The sequence below is a fragment of the Neovison vison genome, chromosome 13 (genome assembly GCF_020171115.1).
Source record: "Neovison vison isolate M4711 chromosome 13, ASM_NN_V1, whole genome shotgun sequence".
In the NCBI taxonomy this organism is placed as follows: Eukaryota; Metazoa; Chordata; class Mammalia; order Carnivora; family Mustelidae; genus Neogale; species Neogale vison.
The window spans coordinates 48,376,187-48,398,265 of record NC_058103.1 but is presented as its reverse complement, the minus strand read 5'-3'; the positions used below and the strand labels follow the sequence as shown (position 1 = coordinate 48,398,265).

The 22,079-nt window shown below is 41.3% G+C and overlaps 1 protein-coding gene across 7 annotated transcripts in view; it reads right to left on the bottom strand.

The window, feature by feature from the left end:
- The window catches only part of NIN (ninein), a 98,415-nt gene that overhangs the window by 13,122 nt on the left and 63,214 nt on the right, over window positions 1-22,079 (bottom strand). For 3 of the 7 annotated variants that reach the window (XM_044231218.1, XM_044231213.1, XM_044231215.1), the window contains 11 exons: window positions 19,193-21,340; window positions 17,769-17,894; window positions 17,587-17,656; window positions 16,028-16,243; window positions 12,973-13,086; window positions 9,698-9,820; window positions 8,507-8,620; window positions 7,571-7,717; window positions 5,874-6,053; window positions 3,427-3,576; window positions 1,016-1,120 (listed from right to left, as the gene is read on the bottom strand). In XM_044231218.1, the coding sequence (XP_044087153.1) occupies window positions 1,016-1,120; window positions 3,427-3,576; window positions 5,874-6,053; window positions 7,571-7,717; window positions 8,507-8,620; window positions 9,698-9,820; window positions 12,973-13,086; window positions 16,028-16,243; window positions 17,587-17,656; window positions 17,769-17,894; window positions 19,193-21,340 (3,493 nt within the window). The remainder of the gene's footprint in view (window positions 1-1,015; window positions 1,121-3,426; window positions 3,577-5,873; window positions 6,054-7,570; window positions 7,718-8,506; window positions 8,621-9,697; window positions 9,821-12,972; window positions 13,087-16,027; window positions 16,244-17,586; window positions 17,657-17,768; window positions 17,895-19,192; window positions 21,341-22,079) is intronic. The other 4 variants (XM_044231212.1, XM_044231214.1, XM_044231216.1 and 1 more) reach the window with 2 other exon arrangements.

The following is a 22,079-nucleotide window of genomic DNA, read 5'->3' as shown; positions in this document are numbered from 1 at the left end:
TATTATATGCTGTCAGAGAAAGAAAAAATGGTTTGGATTTCACTATTTATAGTTTAATCTCCCTATTAGTGAATAAATCAGAGAACATAAAATTGGCAGAAACCTCAGTGGTCATTTAAATGCCAGTATGACATATCTGCCCGTATTTCACGTTTAAAAAACATGTATTTAAAGCTACTTCTGCATGTGTCCAGCTCCATAAAAGAGAATATTTAAATCTCTCTCATCCTCTAATTCTGGCTCTAAAATATTTGTATACCTAGTACTTTCTAAGAGCACAAAAAGACATTTCCTGCCCAAGCCTCTCTAGCTTAAATAAACTTTACAGCTCACTACATGACATGTTCATCTACCCAAGCCAAAAATCTTGTTGCAATTTTTACTTCTTAAGGAGAATTTGTACGTAAGTTGTTTTAGATCCTAAAATCGCACTTATATTCAGAAAGCGATCTAGAAACTCAGTGTCCAAGCTGAAAGGTTTTACAAGTCCACTTTTGTATTGAACATATTACCCCTCACAAGGCCATGCTGAGTTTTGAACGTAGTAATGCACGGTGACAGCACTTGAAGATTAAGCTTCTAAATGCTAATGCTCCCAAATTCCCTGCATGGATTTCCTAACTAAAAAGGCTGTTAGCAATCCCATCTGTAAAACACTACAATGGGGGAGGTATTAGGAAACTGTTATGACCCAAGAAGCAGGGTGGGGGTACGGAGAGCTCTGGACCTCTTGGCCAAGATCAGACCAAGTTCCCGCCACCTGAATTTGTGGAGGTCCGTGTTCTTCCTTGCATTTTAGGACCGTCAACATTATTCCTTCATCTGAGAACTATGAATGTGACTATGTGACTATGTAATGAGCAAAAATGACTATCAGTCTTGGTAAGACAAACCAAAGAATTCAGCTTGGCGGCATACTTTTCCACTTTTCTTCATAATCAGAATTCAGTGCTAGGTTAGCCTCTCCCAACAAATGTCACATCCATGAGCTAAAGCCAGCTGCTTAAAAACTTACCTCCATTAGCTGCTCGTCCAGTTTTACTTGTTTCTTTTTCAGGCCTTCATTTTCCAAATGAATTGTTTCTAGTTCTCTTTCAAGGGAATTCATCTGACTGACCTGCTAAAAAACAAAAAAATTCCCTTTAAAAAAGCCAAACCCTTTGGGTTGCTCTACTTTATTTTGACAAATTTGTGCTAGTCAGAAATCTTAACCCTTGTAAGAAAGCAGAGTTCACTCAGTGAAGGAAAACAACAATATAACTGAGTGCATTGGTTACATTTAAGTAGGATAGTGGTTTTTTTTTTTTTTAAGATTTTATTTATTTATTTGTCAGAGCACAAGCAGGGGGAGCAGCAGGGAGAGGGAGAAGCAGGCTCCCCACTGAGCAAGGAGCCCGATGAGGAACTCAATCCCAGGACCCTAGGATCATGACCTGAGCTGAAGGCAGATGCTTAACAGACTGAGCCAACCAGGTGCCCCTAGGATAGTTTTTAATCACCACTGCTTATGTGGAACAGATTCCAGAAGGCACTTGGCTTTCAAACTTCAGTTCCGCCCACTGTACAAAATATATCCAGGACATAAGCCCACGCCCATAACCAGTTATAAGTACATATCCCTGAAAGAAAGCTTTCATGAAATGAAATTTATCCTTACCATAAGCCATGTACTCTCAAACTTCCTAGCATATTTTATTAATAAAAACGCTGAATCACTAAATTTCATGACCCTCTACTATGGAGTTGCAGTGGGAAAAACACTGTCTTTAAGGCAAAGCTTATTTATTCTTTTTTAGGATTTTATTTATTTGACAGAGACACAGTAAGAGAGGGAACACAAGCAGGGGGAGTGGGAGAGGGAGAAGCAGGCTCCTCATGGAGCAGGGAGCCCACAATGTGGGGCTCGATCCCAGTACCCTAGGATCATGACCTGAGCAGAAGGCAGATGCTTAAAGACTGAGCCACTCAGGGGCCCTAAGGCAAAGTTTAAAGTTTTAAATCAGAGAGTACATAAAACCTGAGTTGGAGAACTCCATTCTCAATTTTAAAGATGAAATTTGAAGGTTTTGTGAGTATCCATTTTTGGAATTCTCTATTATAGGAGGACTTCAATGAGCTACATGATCCTGGAATTCAGAATATTGCTAAGCAGAAAATACAGGATACTTTTAGAATGCTGATTTTGGTTTCTATCAAAAAGAGCTGAGGAGAGGAGCAAGAATTGTTAGAAGTATAATCTTCTCAGGTTAAAACTACCATTAGACTTTTCCCTTAGCATCTGGATGAAACCCTTTTATCTTTCTGAAAAGTTTACTTGAATGTACCTAAAATTGAATGGCATCTCCCCCTTGAGAGCACAAACCAGTCTTCTTACTGCCTATGGTCATGATAAATTTTACAAACTTAAAAGTTTCATACAATTTTTATAACAGAAGTAATTGTTCATCATTCTTCCCATAATTTTTAGAAGAGGAAGGTAACAGTGAAAACCCTGGGTTTTAGTTTAGAAGGAAAAAAAGAAAACAAGTAACAAGAGCCCCCAGGTTAACATTGGTTTTAGAATTCTTAATTCATGGAACAAAGTACAGAAAGCAAACCGAGTGATGCCACTGAGGTTCAACCACGTGGTCACATGGTAACCAGCCTCCAAGATGGTCCCTCATGATCTCCACCCCGCTCCTGGGGTTCACACCATTGTGTAGTTTTCCTGTAACAGGGTCAGTCTGTGTGACCGACTGAAGACAGCAGAAATGATGGTGTGTCACTTTCACGATTAGTTTATAAAAGGCTCTACAACTTTTGGGATCTTTCTCCTATCACTGCTGTGTCCTGGGAAAAGGCCCAGGTAGTAAGGAGCAGAGGCCTCTGGTAATCAGCCAGCAGGGAACAGAAGCCTCCTCTTAACAGTGACATTATTGAACTTGGAAGTGAAAACTCTAGTACTTCAGAAGCCTTCAGATAAATGCAGTCCCAGCTGATACGTGGACTGCAACCTTGTGAGCCCCGCAGGCAGAACCACTCAGCTAAGCTGCTTCTGAATTCCCCACCCCCAGAGACGTTGAGACAATAGACGTGTGTTGTTTTAATTTGTTACATAGCAATAGGTAACTAATAACATACTAAGATGTTTCTTATATTCAGGATATATACATTTAAAAATAGATTTCACTAACTTAAAAGGGCTATAGTACTACTGAAGATGATTAACCATCTTCATTATGAATATTAAAGTGCTCCTTTCTAACCATCACTAAATCAGAAAGAACTATGATACTATTTGATAAGATCACAAAAGTATAGAAAGATGGAAGAACCAAAATAGTCCACTGGAATAATTTCCCTGGAAGCCTGCAGGCAAAGAAACCTATGCATGGGGACACATCATGGTAAGGACATAGACACATGGTATAAAGTCTTAAAACTCACCTTCTTATTAGTAGGAGATTGTTCCTTTTGAAACTGTTCACACTCTCTCTTTAAGCTCAACTTCTCTTGCTCTGTGGGCTTCACAGTACCTGATGGGTTTAGATGTTTTTGGTGCTTGGGGGGAAGAAGGTTGGATTCCAGCTGACGGACCTAACAAGAACATATGCGAGAGGAAGAAATGTTAATCTAGTCATCCAGCAAGAAAGAAAAAAATGAACATAAGAAAATTTTTTTCACCCTTGGGTTTTGTTGTATCAAAAATGCTTTTTTTTCCCCCAGTTAAGTCTGCCAATTCTTTTTTTTTTTAATTCTATTTATTTGAGAGACAGAGTTGGGGAGACAGAGAGAGAGAGAGAAAGACTCCCTACGGAGCAGGGAGCCCAACGTGGGGCCCGATTCCAGAACCCTGAGGTCATGACCCAAGCCAAAGGCAGACGCTTAACTGATGTGAGCCACCCAGGCACCCCAAATTGGTCAATTCTTGAAGTCTGCTTTTTTGCATTTCAAAAAATCCTTCTGGGGAAATCGATTTTTAGTCTGGTTGGGTGTAAAACTCCAACCCTGTTAAGGATGAGACTGAGACATGGGGGACCTCTGAATTTACCAGACTACAGGGAGTCGAATAGTGTGACGTGGCTGTCGCAAAAACAGATGTAGTCCTAGGCATGTTCTGACAGGAGCATAGCTTTTAGGAGTCAATGAGGTGACAGTCCCCTCCATTTTGTCTTGGACTGTTCACACCTGAAACAATGCATTTATATCAATCAAGTTCCATGAGGACAGCGACCCCGTCTATCTTGTCGAGACTGCACCTTCTGTGAGCACAGTCTTGGGGCTTCTAAATGACTCTGTGGCTCTTCTGAGAGGTATTTTTTTTTTTTTTTTAAGATTTTATTTATTTATTTGACAGAGAGAAATCACAAGCAGACAGGCAGGCAGAGAGAGAGAGAGAGAGGGAAGCAGGCTCCCTGCCGAGCAGAGAGCCTGATGTGGGACTCGATCCCAGGACTCTGAGATCATGATCTGAACCGAAGGCAGCGGCTTAACCCACTGAGCCACCCAGGTGCCCCTGAGAGTTCTTTCTTGAAAGAGGTGTTTCAGCAGAGTTGGTCAGCTATTTAGTGGAAGTAAATATAAACATCGGTGGCTGGAAAAGCCCCTCTTCAGAGACCATTCTAACCTTGAGTCTTTTTAAAAAGAGGTCCCTTTTCTCTCCAAAAAGTCTAATTTTGCCATTTTTTTAATTACCAGTCTTTTTGAACTAGTCCATTTGAACAAAGAATATATGGTTAACATAATTTCCCTGGGGCACCCGGGTGGCTCAGTGGGTTAAAGCCTCTGCCTTTGGCTCAGGTCATGGTCCCAGGGTCCTGGGATGGAGCCCTGCATCGGGCTCTCTGCTCAGCAAGGAGCCTGCTTCCTTTCCCCTTTCTCTGCCTGCCTCTTGGCCTGCTTGTGATCTCTGTCAAATAAACAAATAAAATATTTTTTTAAAAAAAGTAAAATAAAAAATAAACAATAAACTATAATTTCCCTGAGGCTATTCTGGATAGGAGGATTAAAATCATTGACTTAATATAGAACTGATGATGCATGAAAGAAGATGGGATCGGGAGGGAGACAAACCATAAGACTCAATCTCAAAAAACAGACTGAGGGTTGCTGGGGGGAGAGGGGACAGGAGAGCGTGGTGGGAATATGGACAATGGGGAGGGTATGTGCTATGACGAGTGCTGTGAAATGTGTAAACCTGGCGATTCACAGACCTGTACCCCTGGGGATAAAAATATGTTATATGTTTAGTTAAAAAATAAAAAAAAATAAAAAAAAATAAAGAACTGATGATGCAAAATGAAAACTATTCTATAAACATACCACGGTAAAATTACTGGCAAGTAAATGATAAATTATACATTCTTAGGGCACCTGGGTGGCTCAGTGAGTTAAAGCCTCTGCCTTCGGCTCAGGTTGTTGTCCCAGGGTCCTGGGATCAAGCCCCACATTGGGAATCTCTGCTCAGCAGGGAGCCTGCTTCCCCCCACACCCCTCTCTCTGCCTGTCTCTACTTGTGATCTCTGTCAAATAAATAAAATCTTTTTAAAAAAGGGAGGGGGGTGCCTGAGTGCATCAGTAGGTTAAAGCCTCTGCCTTTGGCTCTGGTGGTGGTCCCGGGATCCTGGGATCGAGCCCCGCATTGGGCTCTCTGCTCAGCAGGGAGCCCGCTTCCTCCTCTCTCTCTGCCTGCCTCTCTGCCTACTTGTGATATCTGCCTGTCAAATAAAATCTTAAAAACAAACAAACAAAAAAAAAAACCAACTAAACATTCTGAAAGTAAGTCTGCCGTGGCAGAATACTCAAATCCACACCCTAGAGCCATTTCAATCACATTTTCCCGTCAAACAAAGTATTTTCAAATCTATGCCAGCAACTGCCGCTTTTCAAGTTACCTTGTCCCTGGAGTGCGTGAGTTCAGCTCTGGTGTTCCGCACCACGGTTTGGAGTCTCTCGTTCTCCTGCTGAAGTAGCTGTTGTTCCTCCTTTATCAGATGATCCATCTTGTCCCAAGTCAGCTTTGGCTGCTGCGTGTGGAATCCTGGTGGATGGGCGGCTGTTTCTGGGGCCCGGTTCTTAAAGAGCAAAGGGCAGAGGTAAGCCTTAAAAACAAGCTCATTTCTGTTTTGAGTGTATTTAACTCAGTGACAATAATTCTTAGCACCTTTCATTCTTCACTTTTTCTAATGGAGGTGTGACTGTATGTTGTATACATAGATATAAAAACAGTATTTTGGGAGTTTGATTTTAAAAAGGTTTGGAAATTCTGCTGAAAATGATCTTTGGCAAAATAGCCCCAGCAAATCTAATAGGAAAGATGACTGTAGGGCAAATCCTGATTCTATAGAGAACCCAAGTGTATAGAGATCGGTGGCCTTAAAAATTGCTCCATCCTTATGAAGGTAACGCTTTGGGCCCCAGATAACTATTCTTTTGGTTAACAGAGGACACAAAGGGAACTTTAAAACGCACTGCTAACTTGAAAGCCTTCACAGGCTAAACTCTTTTCACATTTGCAGTCAGATCCTTTTTTTAGAATCTAAAGCACATACTGTTCATGTAATTGAGGCCTGAACTCCAGAACATGCTTTTAGCTATCAGAGCGATTTTTTTGAATCCTGGAAAATGCTTTAAAGAAGGTAACAAGTAGGTAAGCCTTTTGCTTTTTAAGCCAAAACATGAAAAAAAAAGTCACAATTTCATTTTGAGGAAAACGTCAGCCCAGAAGTAATTTTAAAAAATGGAAACAACTATTTTCCTTTAACAAAATAAAAAATAAAAAGGAGGCACCTAGATGGCTCACTGGGTACAGCATGAGAATCTTAGTCTCGGGGTCATGAGTTCGAGCCCCACATTCGGTATATAGCCTATGTAAAAAAATAAAATATAAAAAAAGATGTGAAATAACTGGATTAAAATAACTGTCCTACTTTTACAGTAGGCAAAACTCTTAACATCTCCACAGGGCTGACATCAGTAACACCATTTTTCATTTCTATGCACACAGGTGAAGCAGCATTTTGATATATTAAAATAAGACACACTTTATACAACATCAAAATGTTTTAGGGGCGCCTGGGTGGCTCGGCGGGTTGGGCCGCTGCCTTCGGCTCGGGTCGTGGACTCGGAGTCCTGGGATCGAGCCCCGCATCGGGCTCTCAGCGGGGGCCTGCTTCCTCCTCTCTGCCTGCCTCTCTGCCTGCTTGTGATCTCTCTCAATAAATCTCTCTCAAATAAATAAATCTTTAAAAAAAAAAATGTTTTAGTTTTGTTACTACAAAATAACTCAGCATGGTCTTTTGTCTTGCACATTACATAAAACAACCTTGTCACTGTGGTTCCATTTATCTCAAGTTCAGAAACAGGCATCCCTAACCTACGGTGGCAGAGGGCACAGAAGTGGTTCCCTTGTGGTTACCAACCAGAGAGGAGACCAGAGAACCTGCTGGGTGCTGGAAATGGTATTTTGAGCGAGGAGGTGTTTACACAAATATAAACATATGCACATAATAGGTATGTACATAATAAGTTATAGACTTAAAACTTGTGTGCTTTACTGTATAAAGTTACACCTCAATAAAAAAGAAATTACCTTGTCACCAGCATTCTGAAGTTGCTTATATAAAGACATCACTTCTTGTTTTAAAGCCTCCTTTTCCTGCTGAGTCACTCGTAGGTCAGATTTAATCAGTGACATTTGCAAGTTTACATTCTGCAGCGTGTCTTCTAAACTCTGAACCTGTATCATGAGAACAATCTTACACTTGACACAGATCCTCACGGTCTCACCAAACATGTCCAGGAATGAATAAGCTAGGACAAGAGAATTCCAAAGTCCCTTCTGTTTCTTTTTATTTATATACAGCTTTTTTCAGTAGCTTAGTGGAAATCCCAGATATTGTGTATATTTACAGGATGCAATATTTAGGTCAGTGATGAACTATGCTCTGGAACAGGGTCTTGCTGATAGCGTCATCTGGTATATTACCAAGTGGTATCTCACAGAACCAATGAGAACCAACTGGCATGACAGAAGATGGCTTTACTCAATTTTGTAGAGAATGTGTTTTAGCCAGTGGTGTTGGTTTGTAAAGGATCTCTTAGTTAGAAATAAAAATATGTAGCTGTCTGAACCCTACTCCATGCTAACATCTAGTATATGTTTTAATTAAAAATAATTTAAATTTGTAAAAGCAAGGTTGATAGAGATCTTTAATAGGGCATGAATCTGCCTTAGAAACCCTTTTTCTAAATGAGAAAAAAAAGCAGTCCTTTCTACAACATTATTCTCAAGCTTTCATAAGTAATCTCATAATGATGAGATAATCTCATAATTCTAACAATGAGTTTTGAGGGAACTGTTCAAATTATTTCATCATACCATAAACATGTGACAGGTATTAGTCAAGTTGCATCATCTGAGCCCTTGTAGGCCAATTCCACCTGGAATATTCTTTCTACTGGGAGTTCTGCTCGAATATCCAGGAAAATATTAACTGGGCAGATGAAACAAGAATTGGCCACATACCTTTTCCTGTGAAGCCACGAGTTGGGACTTTAAGGTTTCACTCTGGTGTTCCCAAGACTTCTGTTCTTGCTTCATAGTAGCAATTCTATGCTCTAAAAGACTTGATTTTGCCAACTGTTTCAGGAAAAGAAAAGAGGGAACAGGGCTTTTTGCACACATATCTAGCCTCAATTTCTGTACTGCTGCATATACTGAAAAGATCAAGCACCGTCTGTTTACATGGGGGAGCAGGGCAAGGTCAAAGAGAGATGTCTTCCTGACTCCCTTTCTACCTTTAATTTTGAGGAGTCTCTTCTTTTTGGCGATTTCCATTTTTCTCTCTCATTGCCTCATTGTGGGTAAGAAATGGTAGGCTAGAATGCAATTAGAAATTTCAAGAGGCCCCTGGGTGGCTCAGTTGGTTGGGTGTCTGACTCTTGATTTCAGCTTAGATCATGATCTCAGGGTCATGAGATTGAGCCCCGAGATGGGCTTTGCACTGGGCATGGAGCCTGTTTGGGATTCTAGGCCTCTCCTGTCCTCTAGGCCTCTCCTGTCCCTTCCTAGTTTAGTCTCGAGAGAGTACCATAACAGGAAAATATGAAATGCCTATCAAGGCCTGTGGGACAAATGTAGTGTTTGGGGATTTGCTAGGGAAAATAGAAAAAAAGTGTCGAAGTAATAGATTTCAGATTATTAAAAGCAACAATATTTATATTATATGTTAACAGTGATATATCTAATAATATACATTAAGGGGCACCTGGATGGCTCAGTCAGTTCAGGGTCTGACTCCTGATTTTGGCTCAGGTCATGATCTCAGGGTTGTGAGATCGAGCCCCCGGTTGGGTGTGGAGTATGCTTAAGGTTCTCTCTCTCCCCCTCTCCCTCTGTCCCCTGCCTCTGCTCGTGCTCTCTCTCAATAATAAATAAATGTTTAAGTAATATACATTAAGTAACATGGCTATATATTAAAATGAGATAAACTACATATTACTACATATATAATAATATAATTATTAACCAACATAGACGCCTGTCAAAATCATGACCTTGGAATTCTTAGGTCACATAAGGCCAGCTGAAATGTTGTTCGACTAGGAGACCTTGGAACAATTAGGCTAAAATTTGAGGCCCATATGTAATTGTCCAGAGAAATGCTCATTATAGTATATACTATATAATAATGGTAAAATGTCTTATGTTTACTACCTTATCCACACAGCTATTTAATTCTTCACTCAGAGCTTCCTTTTCTTTCAGCAGTTTTTCATTGTAGCTTAAAACACTAGAAAGTTTTTGCTGGAAGTCGGAGAGATCAGGACATCTGTGCAGCTGTAAGAGATAAACAATCCCATCACATCTCATGGGTGTGTTTATAAAGAGTATTTATAAACAAGGCATTTTCGTGGTTGCTGCTATTTCCTATCCATATAGATATTTCAGGGGACATATAAACTGAGGGGACTAAAATTAAATTCAACAGAATGCTCCCTGCTACATTCTCTCCACTCTCCAACTGACTGCCAAAATGTCTGCCCAGAGAGATTCACGTAGACAGATACAGTCACATCGTGGTCCTTGCTTTCTGTTTCACCTTCAGGCCAAGGTAAGTAACATACCGCCATTCTGTCATCACTTTAACTTGTGCACATATATAGCACAGTACATTTTCCTCAGGCTTTTTTAACGAGAAAAAAGTCTTTTTCAGAAATCTCAGTCAGGGGGCACCTGGGTGGCTCAGTGGGTTAAAGCCTCTGCCTTCAGCTCAGGTCATGATCCCAGGATCCTGGGATCAAGCCCTGCATCGGGCTCTCTGCTCAGCAGGGAGTCTGCTTCCTCCTCTCTCTCTGCCTGCCTCTCTGCCTACTTGTGATCTCTGTCAAATAAATAAATTAATTAAATCTTTAAAAAAAATTAAAAAATAAAGAAATCTTAGGACTATGTTCATTGGCATGAACAAAGTACAGTAAATCAATGCAAGGGCAAGTCTTAAAGCTAAAACAGTGAGTGTTTTTCAGTTTGTACCACGTGCCCTTCCCTTTGGAAGAAGCCAAAACTGACTTGCTTCAGAAATGTTCAGCGTGGACAAACTGACTTTCTCCTTTCTACTGAAAACAAGAAAAACCAAGTTTCTGTTCCATTTCAGCACCTAACTTACAAGCATGGACATTTTGGGCCAGATAATTATTTTGGGGGGAAAGTGTCCTGTGCACTGGCGGATGGTCAGAACCATCTCTGGCTTTACCTAGTAGATGCCTGTTGCACTGCCCTCCCCACATACCAGCTGTGAAAGCCCAAAATGGACCTAGACATTGCTAGATGGCCCAGGGTGGGGGAGTAAGTCCCACCTCCAGTAATAGCTGCTCTAAAGAGACTGACTGTTTCTTATACTTCTTTATCCTTTCCCATAGATCCTACATTTTTTTTTAAAGATTTTATTTATTTATTTGACAGAGAGAGATCACAAGTAGGCAGAGAGGCAGGCAGAGAGGGAAGCAGGCTCCCTGCTGAGCAAAGAGCCCGATGTGGGGCTCAATCCCAGGACCCTGGGATCATGACTTGAGCTGAAGGCAGAGGCTTTCAACCTCTGAGCCACCCAGGCACCCCAGTTCCTACAGTTTTAATTTCCCTCTGTTTCACTTGGCTTTCCCATCTTCAATTCTTTATTATTCATTATGCTTTTATGGTCATCCTTCTACTTCCTACCCTACGTTCCTTTACATTCACTTTAGGAATAATATGACAAACTGACTCTGAGGGTTGAATGTTGTCTTCAGCTGACAACAAATCCAGCATCCCTTACATATCTAAAGTCAGAAGGACATATTAAATGTATTTTAGAGTACCTGGGCTTTGGTTGACTAAAGGACCTGTCTCCTTTGCTCACTACCTTGCTTCTGCATCCCCAGACCCTCACAAAACCTGGTGCCATTTTGGGTGCAGAGACTGGTATGAGACTTCTGCTGATGCTACTCTTGTTTCTTTTCTGTACAAGAGAGAATCTCTCACTCACGAAGTATTTTACTTGTATTAGGTCCTACAGAGCCACACATACTTCCTAGGTCCAAACTGTATGTCAGCAACAACGGGCGGATACTATCCCACTGCTGGGATCCAAAAGAGCCCAGGGGCCATGAAACACCTTCTACCAGAGGCAGACAGGGTTCACCATTTTTCCACTTCACTATTTATACCAATGCCTCTGTAAAAAACAGACAATAAAAATGTGCTGTATAATGTCCTCCCCATGCTGCTTTACTCCCCCATCCACTCCTCTTCTTCTGATCTCTAGCTTAGTGAAGTCACAAAACACGGACTTCTCTTGCTATGGATCTGGAGTCCATCATTAACCATCTTAAAGACTGCACAACAGATTTTCAAGAGATGAAGGAGAATAGTAAGCCCATAGTAATCAGGATGAACTTGGTAGTAACAGCTTTGGAATAGTTATGCATCAACAGAAAGGCCTTATGAATTTTAACTTCTGGAATGTTTATAATGGCAGACAGCTTCTGTTATGGCAGAAGACTTATACTTTGCATAGCAGCATCTGAGCTGAAAGGTTCTTATAAAGCTCCTATCAGGTATCAATCACGAGGCATTACGGGGGACACAAATTCCCTGGAAGTCTTACAATCCTATTAGGAAATCAAGACTTATCAGAGTCAAGTACAGATCAACACAAACAGAAAACTCAGTGGTAGAGACCCAGTATTTCAGCATGCAGAGGACACCTTTATTCTCATAAGCTGAACAGACACAAGCGAGAAAATTTTATAATCTAAGGATATCATAATATCAAAATAAACCTTTAGTGAAGCAAATAAAAAAAAAAACAGAACCAAACTCTCCTATTCATAAATCGGGATTGCTCAAATCCTGTACCCACTGAAAAGTTCAGAATAAAGAATAAAATAGGGCAACACTCAGGATATAACTTTAAGGTGAGCCCTCTTTTATGTTTAAAATTAAGTCTTTGTTTGAAACTTTGAAATGCCTATTTGGCTTCTAAAAGCCAAGTTCACAAGTGAGACTGCATCCCTGACAATGTTCTAGAATCTACTCTTTAGTCCAGGACTGAAGCCTCAAACTTGCTGTAAGAATAAAGGGAAAGAGGGATGAGCTCCACCCGTGTCTTACAAACCTAAATGAATAGTTATTAAAGTTATGAGCAAGAAAGTCACTTTCTTTTTAGATACACTTCTATTACGTTACCACCTGGCTGGAAGAAGGCAGAACAAACTTCTTAAACTGAAGTGGTTGTGATTGATTTGTAGTGATAGAACTTCAGTCGGCCACATATGTAAGTGACACACTAGAACAGCATTTAGAGAACTGGCAATTGGAGCCCTGTAAGTGGACTTGTCCTGCAAGCCCTCAGGACTCTGTAGAAAGGACATCCGGTGGCTGGAAAGCCAGACCGTCAGGTACCATATGTTCTATGAGCCGCCCCGATGCCCACTCCAAGCAGCAAACAGTCTTACTTGTTTCATTTGCTCCAGTTCATCTTTGAGAAGGAGGTTTTCCTGTTCCACGATATGAGTCTGTATTTTAACTTCAGAAAGTTCTGCCTCCAGAGAAGACACTAAAGTAGAGGACTAAGACGAAAAATTAGGAAGTCAAGACACAGGCATCTTCAGGTAGCCTGGGGACACGTACGAGGCTCACAAAAGGCAGAAGTCAGGGAACCCAAGCCCCAGTTCAGCGACACGCTCTGAACCAAAGTTATCCTCTGAAAGGCTGGGCACCTCAACGGTAGGAACTTGATTTCTGAGATGGGTTTTGCGGGTTTCTCCATGGCAAAGTTACTTTCTCTTGGGGGAAGATACTTTGAGACTACAAAAATCATGTTTCTCCTGAAACTTCTGTTTGTTTTAGTTTCTCTCAGTGGATTTTTGTCTGCAACAGCTATTACCCTCATGTTGGCCTGATGATGACCTTTTTTTTCCTTCTTTCTTTCTACATTCATTAATTGGAATTCTACTGTGAAGAAGAGCTGTTATTTCTCCCCCCATTTATTTAATCAATTTTTAATATCAGGATGTGCCCATACATATTTCATTTTATATTTATCTTATGCTATACTAGAATTATTAATTTTGTTGATCACACCATTCTAGCTTTGGCCAGTAAGAGCTCCTTCAGGTGGGGCTTTGTGTCCCTTTAATGTGCCCTTCTTTTTTTTTTTTTTTTTTTTAAACACTTTTTTCTTTCTGGAACCACGAGGTATTCGGGCTCATCTTGAATCTTCCCTGCTCCAGCCCTGGAATAAATCATTTTTCCAAGGAGCTCTGGTTTCTTCTATAGGAGAATGGTGTTTAGAAACCAAGATTTGGGCACTCCATCCATACACACACATCTCTATCTCTGTGTCAATCTGTATATATACTAAGAAACATGAGTTTATACTAATGCCTCAAATTCCAGAAACCAGAAGATAGTTTCCCCATTTTCCTACTTGAAGCTTCCTTTTCCAAAAGTGAGAGACTCAGTTCTGTTGCCTATAATCTATTTACATATTTACTCACTTCTAATATATACAGTTTCAGAATTACTAACTTATCCCCCATGAGAAACACATTTACGGACTACATTATTATAGCATTTGGGTACACTTCTATCTTTAGCCCTACAATATGGAGTCAGATAATAATTTCCAAATGACTGAATTCTTTTCTTCCCTATCGTAATTACATTATCCATTTATAATATGGCTAGGTTCAATTCTTAAGTGTTTGTGTTCCATGTTGCTATCCCCTGCCATCTTGACTGATTCTAATTCTGTTTCTTTTGGGGTATGTGAAGAGTTTGGAAAACACTGCTATGATTCCTTGAGTCAGAGCTATGGGAAAAGATACACTCCCTTCCTTCCTCCCTCTGACACCATTCCCATTCCTCTCTTCTGTCCCTTTCCCATCTACCCACTATAGGTAACCTTATCTTTAGTTTCTGGTTTATCATTCTTGGGTTTCTTTCACACAAATGAGCAAGTATATGTGTATTTTTTTCACGTCCCCTTCTCTCTTACATGAAAGAAGCATCCTATACTCTTCTGTGCTTTTCTTTTTCACTTAACAGTATGTCCTGGAAATAATTTCATATCAAGTAGAAGTCTCTCTGTCCTTCTCTCCCTTCCTTCCTTCCTTTTATAGCTAAATACTACTTTGAGCTGTGACTGTGTCCACATTTATTCAACCATTCTCCTTTCTATGAACATTTAGGTTGTTTCCAAGCTCTGTGCATATGCATATTCACACTGTTGGAGGTATACTTTTAGGGTAAATCCCTAGAAATAGTATTGCCGGGACAAAAGGTAAGTCCATATGTAACTGTGATAAGAATTAGCAAATCTCCCTCCAGAAGGATAACCTCAATTTACAGCCCCACCAGCAATGTATAAAAATGGCCTGCTTCCCCAAAGCCTTGCCAACAGACAGTCCTATTTTTAAATTGTTTCCAGTCTCATAGGTGAGAAAAGATGTATCACTGTTGTTTTTATTTGCAGTGTTCTAATTATGAGTGATTTGGGGCATTTTTTCTTAAAGATTTTTTAAAAAATTTATTTGAGAGAGAGAGCATGCATATGACCATGGGGTAGACAGAGGGAGACCCCGACATGGGGCTTGATCCCAGGACCCTGAGGTCATAACCCGAGTTGAGGGCAGACACTGAACTGACTGAACCACCCAGGTGCCCCAATCCATGGATTTTTTTTTTTTTAAAGATTTTATGTATTTATTTGACAGAGAGAAATCACAAGTAGATGGAGAGGCAGGCAGAGAGAGAGAGGGAAGCAGGCTCCCTGCTGAGCAGAGAGCCCGATGGGGACTCGATCCCAGGACCCTGAGATCATGACCTGAGCCGAAGGTAGCAGCTTAACCCACTGAGCCACCCAGGCGCCCCCAATCCATGGATTTTTAAAAGCTCTTTATACAGTAGGGATATTAGCCCTACTCCCTGCAGTATGTGATGTAAACATTTTTCTCCCAGTTTGTGAATTATCTTTTGACTTTATGGTATTTTTTTTTTTTAACCATGAACAAATTTTTATTTATTTATTTATTTTTTTGCCTCTGGTTTATGAGTCAAAGTTGAACAGCATTTCTCTACACTAAGGTTAAAGACAAATTCATTCATGTTTTCTTCTAGGACTTATGCAGTTTTGTTTCTGATATTTAGACTCCTTACCCAATTAGAGTTGGTCCTTATGTACTGTACAAAATATGTATCTCATTTTATCTCTTCCCAAATGTCTACTAAGTGTTCCAGGAACCACTCATGAAAAAAAAAAAAAAAAAGAAAGAAAATTCCATCTTTACCCCAGTGATCGGAGAAGGTACCTTTGTTATATACTAAGTTTCCATCTGTGCTGGGGTCTAATTCTAGTCTTTCTAGTCCATGTATCTATTTGCCCATTCATTTGCCGGTACCACACTATTGTAATTATTAAGATTGTATATGTAAGGAATTTAATACCAGCATTGCTTTATTTTGTGGGATTTCCTCCCCCTTGGGCTGTAGGGCAGCTCTCCTCCGTACCTGGGCTCTACATTGTTCCAGTTCTTCCTTTAGGTGAGACTCTCGTTGTTTCCACTCCTCAGATGCACCAGGTCCCGGCTCTTCTTCCTCCGGGCACAGCATTTCTGCCAGACGCTCATGAAGTTCCTGCAGTTCTTTCTCATTCTGAGAGTTCTTTTGGCTAAGTTCAGAATTTTCCAAATCCAACTCTTGGTTTTTGGTTTTTAATTCTGAAATCTAATTAAAATTGAGATAAGTTTTAAAAACGAGTTACCCCACGTGTATTAAAAAACAGATAGAGAGACTAACTGGTTCTTCCTCCTCTGTAGATAAGGTTTTCTACATAGATACGTGCACATGCACACACTCCAACCCCCATCCCCCTACTAACAGAACGAATACAGTACTCGTTATTACAAATTCCATCAGTTGGGAAGTGTATGAGGAAGTGAGAGACCTTCAGTTCAGTCTAACTGCAGGGGGATAGCACTGTTCACAGCTGGGTCTGTCTCCCTCCAGACTGCTTTCCGTGTATATACAAAACTCAAATGCACATAGAGGTTTTTCTCCTCTTTAAAACAAAAATAGGAATCATTTCAGACATTTGGACAGCCTGCTTTTTCCACTTTGTCTCTTGCAGACTTTTAGCTTTCTAAGTCAGTGCATTTAGAAACCACCACATGCTCTGTTTTTTAGTGGCAATAGCATATTCTATGTGTCAAGACATTCCATAACGTATATATCATTCCAACATTGACAGACATATAGGACAGTTATTATTCTTTTAATTGTGAAGAAACAGAATAATCTTTTGAAAAATGAGACCATTTTGTATTTAGGACTATTTCCTTAGAAGTGGGGCCGCTGGGTTAGGAGGTCTGTATACACATCGGTGTTTGGAAAGAGTTCCTCACAGTGCTACCAGCTTATACTTCTCCCCAAAATGTATGAGTACACTGAGTTCTTCACACCCGATTATCCGTCTTTCAACTGGATTTTGCCATTTATTTGTAAGAGTACAGAATATATTTTGGATGTTAAGACCCTGTCTGTTTCAAACACACCCTTAAATGGCCTTTCCCTGCACAACTGCCTGTTGTGAGATTATACAAATTGGGTGCCAAATGGCACAAGCTATCAGAATATACTGTAATTCTATGCAAAGATATACTGATGAACCATTACTCTCTATCTGTGAAAATTGTGTCCTTAACTTTCTGGTTTCAATCATGGTGATGAAAGAGGAAGGAGTTAACATTACATGAAAGAATGTGAGGGATAGAGCTAGTATTTCATAGAAATGGTTTTAGAGATATCATCTCCCCATTCCCACTGGTTATAAAGTTTATATTAAGCACTCAGAATCTAGAAGTAGTATATATATTGTGATATTCACCAAAAAATAGAAACCTAGTTTAGAGTCAGCACGGGGTGAGTTACATTTTGGAACTCTGGATTTACAACTTTACTATCATCAGGTACATGCTCTTCCAGTAGCATATCCTATAAGTTGATAAATTACAAATAAGGAAAATTTCAGAGAATCAAGACACACTGGGAAATACTACGTATCTCCTTACCTGTTTCTTTAAACTTTCGACCATCTTCTGAACTGCAGCTTTTTCCTGTTTTACAGTTTCTATTTTTTGCCTAAAGGGACAGTGAAAATATAACCTAAGAGTTAGCCTTTAAAAGTTGAAGGAAGCAAAACAGTGTTAGCCCTTGCAAAAATACCTTAAGAAAATTTAAGTATATGTCTTACCACATTTCTTCCTGAGATCCATTTAATTTCCCTAATTTCAGGTTAGAATTGCTATCTTCTTCATTCAAAGTAGTAATTTCATTTCTCAAAATAGAATTTTCTTCTTGAAGCTTCTCAGATTCATATCTGAATTACAGAGATTTAAAAAAAAAAAAAAACAGTTGTAACAAGGCAGTCATCTGGCATCTTTGGAAAATGCTTTCTAGTAACTTCCAATAAAACAAGTTTTCCATGCCAGTTAGAAAGAGAAGTCTAAATTAGTAGACTCTTAGTAATGGAAGTCAAGCTATGACATATTGATTCATTTCTTTTGGGAAGTTAAGAATTTCATGAAAAGACGTTAGGGAAGTGTCTCTAAGTGTCTCTAAAACACTTGAGCATAGAGATAGGAATTGAGACTCTGCCCACCAAAGTTGCTAATTTTCTCAGTGGCAAGCATACTGCTTTGAGCAAATAACTTCATTTATCTCAGTCTCAAGTCCTACTTGCTCTGGATGGGAATAAGCTTATTACTTAAGCTTATTAGCTTTAGTTACAGGCCTCAGGTTTCCTAGAGAAAGAAAATTCACTACATAAATCAAAAGACCACACTGAAATATGTACACTCATGTTTACTTTGTCATTTCTTTTCAGCTCATTATATTCTGATTTTTAGAACTTCAAAATGGTCTTAAGAGGAAAAACTACATCCAGAATTACTTTGTTTCATATCAAGATATTTCAGAAACATGTAATATTTTCCAAGTTTAAAAAAAAAAAACAAATTTGTTAGAAGATAACTGCACTCATAGTATATAAAGTCAAGTGAGCAATGGTTCAAATTAGTCTTATTTCTGTCTTTATTTTGAGCACATTTATTAGAATCTGATAGCTCTTTGATAAAATTCTACATTCTACAATAAATTTCCATCGTTTGCAGAATACCAGCATGTACTTCAATTGCTACCAGTGAAAAACCATATGCCACAAGGCATGACCTTTCCCGTCTATGAGTACAGGATTGGAGTTCTGACCTTGCCAAGTGAGTTAACAATACACAAAAGGCATTCTCCTAGAACACGTTCCGCCACATGATGGAAAGAACACTGAGCCAAAAACCAAACCGAACCACTATCAATCCAAATGAGATGCTAGAGAGGAGTTAAAGACTTGACGTACACTGATGAGGCACACGGTTAAATGGCAAACATTCTCCACTCCGACACGGCAAACGAACGACACGCATCTCCTACGGGGGACAGGAGCGCCTCCTAGGCTGGGTTATTCTACTTGTTAATACGACACAGAAGCAGAAGGAAGTCTACAGTAGTGCTCTCTCCTTGAAGACTAGAGGGGTTAGTTTCTCTAGGCAGAGCAAGCAGTGGGAGTTAGATGTGGTGAGGTGCTCTCGGGAGTCCGGGGAGCTTAGAAGGTACATACGTTACCTCAGAAGTTCAACTTTCTGTTGCATCTCACTGCACGTGCTTTGCAAGTCGTGCATCATGGCCTTTAGCTCTTCCTCGTTTTCTCCTTGGCAAGGTGTGTCCTTCTGCCTAACTACAGCAGTGACTCGCTCCCTCAACTTCCTGGTCAGCTCCTGCAGCTTCTCCTTCTCCAGTTCTAACTCTGCTAGCGTGGCCTGACGCTGCAGGTGTCTGTCTTGAAGGCCTAGAAGAGTGGCGTCCTCCTCCTCCGATATAACCGGGCTCTGGACGCGGGGCCTTTCTTGACGTGTCCGGATCGTTCTGCGCAGCCAGGAGATCTCACGGGCCTGAACTCTTTCCAGGAGCTGTGTGTTCTCCTGCTCGAGGTACTGGTTTTCTTGATAATGTTCCTCTATAACATGGTGCATGTCCGTTACCTTCGCCACACGCTCTTCTGGGTTCTGATGGAGTTCAAGTACCTTCTCATCCGGCGGGGCTCCCAGGATGGCAAAGGGGGCCTCCCGGGAGGAGATGCAGTCCCGCTTCAGCCCGGCGCCAGCCTGCAGCTTCTCTAGCTTGGCCCGAAGTCTTAACACCAGAACATGCAGCTCCTGGTTTTCTCTTTTGACCTCCTCGTAGCTCTTCTCCAGGCTAAGGAACGCGTCTGTCACCTCGGCCGCCTTCTGGAGCTCGTCCTGCAGTTTGAACACTTCCGAAGTGAGTTCTTTGTTGCTCTCTAGGGCTTCATCGTAGCGCAGCTCGGTCACTCGCAGCTCCTCCTGGAGGCAGTCATTTTCCCTGCTGGCGTCTTCATACAACAGCTTATACTTGGGGGAAGCCTCGGGGATTCGCTCAAGCATTTTCAGTTTCTTCTTCAGCACGCTAACATCAAAGAGCAGGTCCTGTTTCTTTTCGGAGGCTCGACTGCAGTCTGCACGTAGGATCGTCAGTTGTTCCTTAAGCTGACAAATCTGATTCTGCAGGTCCCATGTCTCAGTCCTGGTCCCTTCGCTGTTTTCCAGCTCGGAAAAGCTCCCCATCGATGCCTCAGACTCCTGCATCTTGACCTCTTGTCTCTGAGCAGAGCTTGTCCCTGGACTGCCCAGATCCTGGGTCTCATCGTCCGGGAGGTCACTGAGGACGCACTGTGGGCTTACACCTTCCACCTCTTTCATCTGGTTTTGCAGCAAGAAGGGCTCTGTTCGTTCCACAGAGTTTCCAAATAAGCCAGTTGCTGGCTCCTCTGAACAAGAGGACGTTACCGACCCCGGCTCTAATGTTTGCAGCTTCTGTCGCAACCTCGAAATTTCCGCAGCCATTTTCACATTTTCCTTTACCGCTCGCTCGTGAGCTCTCTGCAGGCTTAAGAGGACATCTCCATTCTCTTCCAACAGCTGCTTTCCTTGCTGGAGCAGGGACATGGTTCCACCTCCGTCCGCCTCCTCCCCTCCTGCTGCCTGCGGGCCAGACTCTCTCCTGGATGAAAGACGGGCCACCTGCTGCATTTCCTTAATTTTTTTCTGAAGCCTGGAGATTTCGGTGCTCATCTCCGCCCTCTCTCGGTCTGCTTTTTCACAGGTCACTCTGTGAACACTCTCCATGGCCTGAAGCTTGGACGCCATTTCTTGCCGCTCCCGGTCCCGTTCCGTGGCGAGCTTCTCCAGCTGCTGTCTGGCCAGGGGCTCTGAGGCCCCCGCCCGGCCCGGGACCAGCTCGCCATCCCTCAGCTCCCTTTCCCGACTGCTCTTCAGCTCAAGGATCTGGTCGGACAGGAGGCTCTGCTGACTCGCTGACACGTTTCTTAGATCTTCCAGGTCTTTGAGAAGCTGCTCCCTCTCAACAACCATACTATTCAAATGTTCTTTGTAGGTTTTCTCCAGCATCTCTCTCTCCTGGGTGAGGACCAGAGAGGTTGCTTTCTCTCTTTGGAGAGTCTCCTTCAGCTGCTCCTGGGCTTCTGCGCACTCCTGGGTGAGCTCGTCCTTCTCAAACTCCCACTGGGATCTCTCCTCACGCTGTTGCTCCAGGAGCTCCTTCAGCTGTTGGCAGTAGCGCCCCTCCAGGCTCCGCAGAGCATTCTCACATCTCTCAGTGACTTTCTGACAATCAGCCTGAAACTGGGCTTCTATCTGACAGGTTCTTCTATTACACTCAGTCTCCATTTTTTCCCTAAATGTAGTCAATATACAGCATTACTGAAACTGCCACCAACTCCAGAAGCAAACAAAACACATTTTCCCATGCACAGAGGAAGCTGCCAGGCAAATAAATTTAAATGCTTTCTAAAAACGGTCTTCACTTATTCCTACATAACTGATTTCTACAGAGACAGGATCTCATTTCTGAGGGCTAAGACGGGCAGCCATAATCAATTTATAAGACCTACCTCTCTGTCTGCATTTAGAGGGAAAATTGAGACATGGACTTCCTTGGCATACTCCTGGGTATATTTGTGTGTGGAAAACGTAAACTGATACTTCACATCAATGATCAAATGCATATTAATCTAATCTGTAACTTGGGAAATATATAAAATTCCTTCATTTTAATTAAATACACACTGGAGGACAGTAGTCCTGTAAACCATACCTATTAACATAATCATTGTTTTTCCTTCTTGTTTAATAAAGCAGCACCCAATGAATCAGAGTATGAAGCATCAAATCCTTCACATGTGCCTGAGATTTCACGTGAGGAAGGGAAGCACAAAGCAGCATTTCATACTTTTGGCAGCAACAGAACTTTACCCAGAATTTAGCTCACAAATAGCGTTTCTCAAACACAATAATTATTCTCATCTGGAACCTGAAAGGATACTTGTTGATATAAGAAATATAGTCTTTGAAAAAAACAAAACAGTTCCAATAATCCTAGGATAGGCTTACGTCTAAACAATGACAAAATGGGC